The sequence below is a fragment of the Rattus rattus genome, chromosome 14, assembly GCF_011064425.1.
Source record: "Rattus rattus isolate New Zealand chromosome 14, Rrattus_CSIRO_v1, whole genome shotgun sequence".
Lineage (NCBI taxonomy): Eukaryota > Metazoa > Chordata > Mammalia > Rodentia > Muridae > Rattus > Rattus rattus.
Window position 1 is genome coordinate 59,254,970 of NC_046167.1, and position 8,140 is coordinate 59,263,109.

General features: G+C 43.0%; 1 protein-coding gene across 1 annotated transcript in view; it reads right to left on the minus strand.

The window, feature by feature from the left end:
- Ofcc1 (orofacial cleft 1 candidate 1) overlaps window positions 1-7,137 on the minus strand; it is a 284,030-nt gene extending 276,893 nt beyond the window's left edge. The window contains exon 1 of the mRNA XM_032884243.1: window positions 7,126-7,137. Coding sequence (XP_032740134.1) covers window positions 7,126-7,137 — 12 coding nt within the window. The remainder of the gene's footprint in view (window positions 1-7,125) is intronic.
- Between the last annotated feature and the right edge of the window lie 1,003 nt (window positions 7,138-8,140).

Sequence of the window (8,140 nt, forward strand, 5' to 3'; positions counted from 1 at the left end):
AAATTATCTTGTAGAAAGGCTGCATGTGGCCTGGTGGGATTGATCAGTGGTTAGAGTGCTTGCCCAACATACATGAGGACCTGCATTTGGATCCTTAGAATGTACATCAACCAAATGTACTGCATGTCTTTGAGTGTTCCTATAATGAGAGACATAGAAAGAAGAGTTCCTAAAGGGCCTGGGCCAGCTACCTTGGCCTATACAGTAATAAGCAACAAGAGACCCTATACCTCAAGGGGGGAGGAAAGGCCCTATATGTCTGATATCCACACACATGCCATGGTACACATGTACCCACACAGATACGCATGAACAGAAACATCTCTCTGTCTCTCTGTCTCTGTCTCTGTCTCTGTCTCTGTCTCTGTCTCTCTCTCTCTCTCTCTCTCTCTCTCACACACACACACACACACGTGACAGCTTGCATGTGCTTCATGTTTGCTCTTGGTTGCAACCACATTTGTTTAAAACTGCTGGCGTCCAATATGTGAAGTAATTATTGATTTAAATACTATCATGAACATACACAATCCAACCTTGATAGATTGCAGTAGCAGGCAAGATGCTGCCAGACGCCAAGAGTCATAGCCTATAGGAGCCTCCAAGATTTCATGAGGTGCCACACCAGGGCAAACTAAAATTCGTTATATGTCTGAGAAGCCCATTAATACTAGTATGCATAACGAGTGGTCAGAAACGGAAGTGCATAGCCAGAAATATGATTAGAGCGTCTATACTCTTATAAGTACCAAATGAATCCTGGGTTAGGTGTCAAGTTCAATTTTTAAAAATCTGCATTAGAAATACACAAATTCAGACAAATGATGAAACTCAAGTTAATAAGAAGTGAAACAGCACAAAAGTGGAAGTCTGCAGGAACAGCAAATGGTGGAAAAGAAGCTCTACCTCAGACAGTCCATCCTGACAGGAAGCTGCTCCTTCTCAGACATCTTATCTCCAAGCAAAGACACTGACTACATCTTAGTCAGCCCGTGACGATGCGTCTGAGGAAGATATTCAAAATGGCGAACAACACCTTGTCCACTCTGAGGCCCTGATGATGAAGGGTCTAGTGTGCCAATTCTTAGTTACAATTTCTACAATAAGTCTGACTTCTTCCAAAAATACTTCCAGCAGTCTTACAGCATGGCGGAGCAATTAAATTATCATACAGTGTGTCCCAAACAAACAAACAAACAAACAAAAAAAGTTCTTAAATTGATAGGTCTTAAGTCAACTAAAATTCAAGGCCTTGTTTTCCAAGAACCTTCCCTTTGCAAAAACATGTCTACCATACAGTGTTCCAGTTATTTCATATACTAGAAACTGAACTGTAGATGGAAATAAGTCTATTCCAAAGGTACTTAGAAGCTGGGCATGTTGACACAGTCTTACAATCCCAGCACTTGAGAGAAGGGGGCTGAGGCAGGAGGATTGTTTTTATAAGTTCAAAGAAAGTAAGGCCTTGTGTTAAAGAAAGAGTTAAAAGCTCTTGTGTACACCGGAAATCCCAATACTCTGGAGGTTAAGACAGGGGGATGTCAAATTTGAAACCAAACTGAGCTATCTGGCGAGTCCCAGACAAGCTTGGAACACTTCAAGACTCTGTGTCAAACATCTTTAAGAACCTTTGACAACTATGACAATTTATCCCTTAAAAAAAAATTCAGGTCATATCTTGCTTAAAGTTCAATAGCTTTTAAGGTTTTCTTTTCCTCTCAGTTTAAGAATTCTGAATTTCCCAGGGCTAGAGATGTGACCCTGCAGTTAAGAAAACAGGCTGTGCTTCGAAAGCATCCAAGTTCAGCCCCTAACACTATGGCAGATGGTTTAAACCACCTGAAACTTCAGCTCCAGAGGATCCTATGTTCTAGACTCCTTGGGCACCTAACACAGACACAGACACACACACACACACACACACGTGCACGTGCACGTGCACGTGCACGTGCACGTGCCCACGCTCGATTTCTCGATTTAAAAAGAAGGGTGAACCTTTTTTAAAAGATTCTGGGGGTTGGGGATTTAGCTCAGTGGTAGAGCGCTTGCCTAGCAAGCGCGAGGCCCTGGGTTCGGTCCTCAGCTCCAGGGAGGAAAAAAATGAGATTCTGAATTCCTAATATTTCTTAATTACATCCACAGAGTATGTGGTGCATTTGGCATAGTTGCTCTGTTTAGAAGATGTATACAGCATCCGTGGGGTTGTCATGGAATCTGGTACAGATCCTGCAAATTGTTTAGATGAATGGAACTGTAGTTGAGTATCAGCACAGGCTGGGAGTATGAGTTGGCTCAGCAGGAAGTCCCAGGCCACGCAAACCTGGTGACCCAGGAACACACAAAAATGGGGAAGGAGAGAATTAACTCCACAAAGTTGCCTTCTGACTTCCACATGTGTACCCTGGTAAACACACATATAAGCACAGCCACACAACATCATCATCATCATCATCATCATCATCATCATCATCATCATCATCAAACAACAATAATAATAATAATAATAAACAATAAAATAAAGATAGCATTCTACAGATTAAAATATAAGTGACACAACTGATATCGCTTCTGTTTTAATTATAAAGCAGTAGACCATATTCGTTAAAAACTAGGTAAACTCCTAGAAACGTAGTTCGCAATGTGTTCTGACATTTCGTTAAGAACAAGGTTGAAGTGTGATTTCTTTTTCACAGCCCTCATCCGAGACAGCAGCAGGTACTGTTTTCTTGACACGGTTCAGTAAACCTGGCACTTTAGTCCCTTTCCAATTGAGTTAAACGCGCTTTTAAATAGAAGGATGTGGCCCAATGGATAGGCCTCGTTTCCTTCCGAAGAGCTTCAAATGAAATCACACGCTTGCTCTCGGACGTTAGAAAGGGCTCAAAGATCTTCTGTCAAGTTCACGTGTTATAAAGGGATTCGATGTCTGCTTGCACCCGCCTCCCCCAGACAGGTCCCTTGGGAGGGTTACGGAGTGACATTTTGTATTCTATGACCTCTTAGCTGCTAACACATGTTTAAAAGGAAATGAAGAGTGATTTCCGACTTCTCTACACCAATTTCCTGACTTTTCTCTCCTTTACACATGGGCACCTCTATGTGGCATGAACTGTGTTTATCTCCACCCTTTCTCAGTTCAGACCTCTCTCCTGGAGGGATTTCTATCTCAGTAGCTCCTGGAACGCCAGCCGTCTCTCATCGAAGTCCCGCCCATTACCATTTAGGGAAATGGTATCATTTTAAACAGCTTATCTTAAACTTACTAAGTAATCCTTAGTGCATTTCAGAACTCAAATAAATGAAAGGAACAAGACACAGTTACCGCCATCTTCCTGCTTCTCCCTGAGAGCAATGAAGTTTTGAGGAAAAACAAAATCGTCAAGGAATCTGAACTAAATCTCCAGTGATTATAGCTCAGGCTGGTCTCCCTCCTTTGTGTTCAAATTGGTGCTGAAATGCAACGTGGCTTTTTACATCAAATCAGGATGAGCAGTTTCTCATTTTGTATATTAACCTGTTTTGATTGAGGTGTGAAAAGATAGCAATGAGACCGGTCTTCTCAAATGCTTAAGGGAACCGATCGTGGTTCTACATACATAGTGTGCTGTTATGTACATACTGTGCTGTTACATGCTGTGGTGTTACATATGTGCTGGGATGGTATTCCATACTGTGCTATTACATACATCCTGCGCTGTTACACACATCCTGTGTTTTTACATACATCTTGTGTTGTTACATACATACTGTGTTATTACATACATGCTGTGGTATTACATACATACTATGATGGTGTTACATACATGCTGTGCTGTTACATACATCCTGTGTTGTTATGTACATACTATGGTGTTGCATACATACTGTGATGGTGTTACATACATGCTGTGCTGTTACATACATCCTGTGTCGTTACATACATACTATGGTGTTGCATACATACTGTGATGATGTTATATACATCCTGTGTTGTTACGTACATACTATGTTATTACATACATGCTGTGGTATTACATGCATACTATGGTATTACATACATACTGTGCTGGTGTTACAGACATGCTGTGATGTTACATTCATACCCTGATAGTGTTACATGCTGTCATGTTGCATACATATTATGGTGTTACATACATGCTGTCGTGTTGCATGATACTGTGGTGTTACATACACTGTGATGGTGTTACATACTGTAGGATGAGCCATAAGCACAACATCACCTAGATCTCCAAAGCACTCGCCTTGTAACACATTTCTGTCATGTATATTCTTAAGTAAAAACAAATCGATTTATCTTTTATTTTAGAAATGCTTCATTTTAGAAACAATGGTTTTTTTGATCTCTACAAAGTGTGGGGGGGGGAGAACACCACCTGAAAATTTGAAAAAGTGACAAGTTTCCCATAATATCTTCTTTCTTTTCATGAAAGAGCACCAAATCCGTTCTGATGCCTGCACCCTCAACTGGAAAGGAAATCTCTCTCGTGGAGTGAGCCAACTTGAGCAACAGCAAACTCATTTATAACCAGTGACAACCGAAATGCGTAAGTTTGTAAAAGAATGTGATTGTTGTCGGAAGGAATCCGGAGTGAATCCATCCTGAGGTGCTGCTGCTCAGCTCTGGTTGCACTCGGCCGAGGCTGTGGAGCGCGAGGAGGACTTTTCAAGGCTGGTGGGCACAGACCAGCCAGAGAGAGAATTCTGCATACTGTACGGATCATCGCTCAGTTCAGGGCAGTCACATTGCATCTGGGAGCAGCCAGCCTGCTCTATGAAACCGTCAGCCCTCATTTGTGTCTGGCTGTTTTCTGTCCAGCTGTAACCAAGTTGTCTCGCTACCCTGATCCACATGGGCAGATCCCACAGTCCCGAGGAAGTCAGAGACGCCTCAGAGCTCCCATGGCTTCTTGCATGCAACAGTTCTAGGGCACACTGGGTAGTCACGAAGAGAAGCCACTTCGGGATGACAGGGTCCCCAGTCCCTTCTCAAAAAAACGCGTGCCTTTGATTCCTACCGAGGCTGGCGTGGCCTGTCTCTTCCATGAAATGAACTTGGGTATTACTCATAGAATGAGTGTTGGTTTTCAACAGCCAAGCTTAGCAGATTCATCTGGTTGGGAGCTGGGGGTGGAGGTGAGGTGAGCACTCTGTTGTTTCACTGCTCGGGGCTTCATGTGAGTCAGACAAAAAAAAGACCTGGATGGAAGCATTCTCAATCTGCTCCGGCTCCTGGAAGCTAACCATGCTGAATTGCAAGGGGGCTGCGGGGGAGACATGGCAAAGATCGGGTGTCATTCACCTTGGCTTTTACAGCACATCAGAGCCAGAGCCAGAGCAGGCTTCAGGCAGGACCTTCCCCTCAGTAAGAAAAAAAGGCCGGGAGGAAGTGCACTGGAGGGCCCTTCCCTAGCAAGTGGCATGGAGGTACAACTTAGCAGGTCACTCTGTTGAACACCCCCTAGCCAGCTGGCCTGTCCCTCCTCCCGGTGAACCTGTTTGGTTCCCAGGGCTCGATTACTTTGTCAATTTAAAGGAAAGCGGCCACAGTGAAAGGCTTGCAATTTGCACCTGTCTGCTCTGAGCACTCGGGGTCAGAGGGGGGTGGGGGGACAACAGTAGTGCAGGCTAATGAGACTCTCATGAGGGGGGGGGGAGGAGGACGGACGGGAAGGGGAGGGGTTCAGGCTATGAGGAGGAGAGCTTATGGTTTTGATTCTTTTGTGACTGATCTGATAGCGGCTTCTCCATTTCCTTGTGTCAAAGTCCCCAGATTAAGTAAATACAAGTTTTAAGGAGTGACATTATGCACTCTCTAAGGGAATGTTTAAATGCCATCTAACTTAGAACTGAGGCTTCGCTGAATGATTTCCAAGCCATCAGAGCTATGAAAGAGTTATGAAGGTGTTTGCTTATAAAATTAGCAATGAAAGAAAGTAACTTTGAAATGTTCAACCTTGTTTCGGACACAGAACTAAGTTTAGAAATAACGAATGTCTGAATGTGAACCTTGCTTAAAGGTGACTTTGGAAATTTGGTTTACTGAGAAAAATTAAACGGAATGCAGATATTTGACTACAGAATTTCATCTAGGTAGACGCCATTTATCCAACTCATTGTAAAGTCTGTGGAATGTGAGTTCTCTGCCACTGCCAAATGGTCAGGGGGTAGCGTTTCTCTTCAAGTTCTGTCTCTTCGAGCCTCGATTATTCCAAGGGCTGTGTCTATGAATTACCACCTGTTCTGAAAGACTTTCAATTAAGTTCACTAGGGGAAAAAAATTGCAAGCACGGCTTATTAACATTTTTCAAAACTTTATTTGTTCAACAGCACATTCCTCTTGACATTCGAATAAGTTAGGCACATTCTAAAATTTAGTAAAGTGAAACCAAGCGCAGGGGACCTCTCAAAGGATCCGCTCCTGCGGATCCACCAAGGCCCCTCTCTGGCACTTCCTGATGCAAGAGTAACGGATACGACACAGGGTTAAATGAAGCTGAGGTGGTAGCAAATGTGTGTCACCAGGAAGGGGCATAATTGAATAGAGTCCTTGGCTGGCATCTCGCCTGACAGATGACGTTCCAGCTCGCTAGGCGATGACCCTTCCGTGCAACTTTAGGAGCTGCGCCAGCCATGGCTGAGCCTGCTTAGGTCAAAGGGCTGAGCCATGTGTAATTCAGAGCAGAAGAGGTCCCACGTTCGCTCCACAGAAACAATTACGCTACTTATTTCACTCCAGCCCTGGCCCAAAACTCTCCAGCCTCCCAGCTTCAGCGCAGTCAATCTAATTCCGCCCCCGGGCGATAAGCCACATGAAAATATGTGGCGCTGTGTTTATAAATCTAATCAAAAATAGAAACAGTGGACAGGCGCAGTGAGGTCCTCTTATGGATCATGGGAATCCTGAAATTCTGAAGGCACTTTTGTTTAACGTCTATGGACTCTTTGCCACCGTGCTCTTTGCCCGACTCGTTAATCACTCTCTTTACTCTTGAGCCCTACAAAGGACGCTGGAGTTCTGCTCCGTCCTGTACTTTCCGGGCATGGATATTATGAAAAATCAAACTAAAAAGGCTGCTTTAAAGGGGGAAATATCAAAAAGGGGACTACTGTTAACATGAATCTCACCTCTTTATCCATGTTGTCTGCTCCCTGCCCCTGGCGATACACAGATTTAAATCGAGTTCCTAAGGGGGGGAAAAAGCCAGAATAAATTGACCTGATCAAAAGATACATGGAGAAATTTTGGAGTTGTGGGCCTTTGATACCAATTAATAGTTTCAAGAATTCTAATTATAATGTCATCGGGATCTGATCTGCAATCTTCTTGTGCATGGTTCCTCTTTCAGTCAGGCTCCTAAAACCTTGAAGCAGTACACACTCTTAAAACATTGAACAAATGCAAGCTCTAGGGGAAAAAAAAATCAGACTCAATTCAGAGAACCGAAATTTCCTATCTCCAGCCCAAAAAAGTGGAAAAATTTACTCTTCATTCAAGACCCAGTATAAACTTGTCACATCCTAAGATGTTGGAGTGTTTATCTTTAAAAACAAAACAAAACAAAACAATGATCTAGTTTTTGCAACTACTCATAAATACAAAAAAATCTGGTAAAATGAAGAATAAACGTGTGTTTTGAGCCAACCAGATATCTCTGCAAATATCCAACAAGGATACAGATTATTAAAATTTTAATGAGGGGAAATGGGATTTTAACACTCTTAAACCTCCTCGGGGTCATGCAATAAATGACTAATAATAAGTTCCTAATAAATTAGCAACTTCAAGCTCCTCTGTTTGAGTTACTTCATTGGACAAAAATATTGCCCTCGAATAGCTCAATTGATTATAATAAATGGGAAATTTTAACAAATGAATATATATATATATATCTGAATCTGAAGTGTGACTTCATAGAAATAAGCACAAGCACGATGCCATTTAAAAGGAGCAATTGTGAAGAGATGAACGAGCCTTTTCCTCATCTCCTGAGCAGTGGGCGTGGCCTGGAGCATCTCCCTCCTGGAGGACTTCTGGAAGCTTGGGTCAGGCAATGTGTGCAAAGAAAGAATCTGGGAGGGGTTGGGGATTTAGCTCAGTGGTAGAGCGCTTGCCTAGCAAGCACAAGGCCCTGGGTTCAGT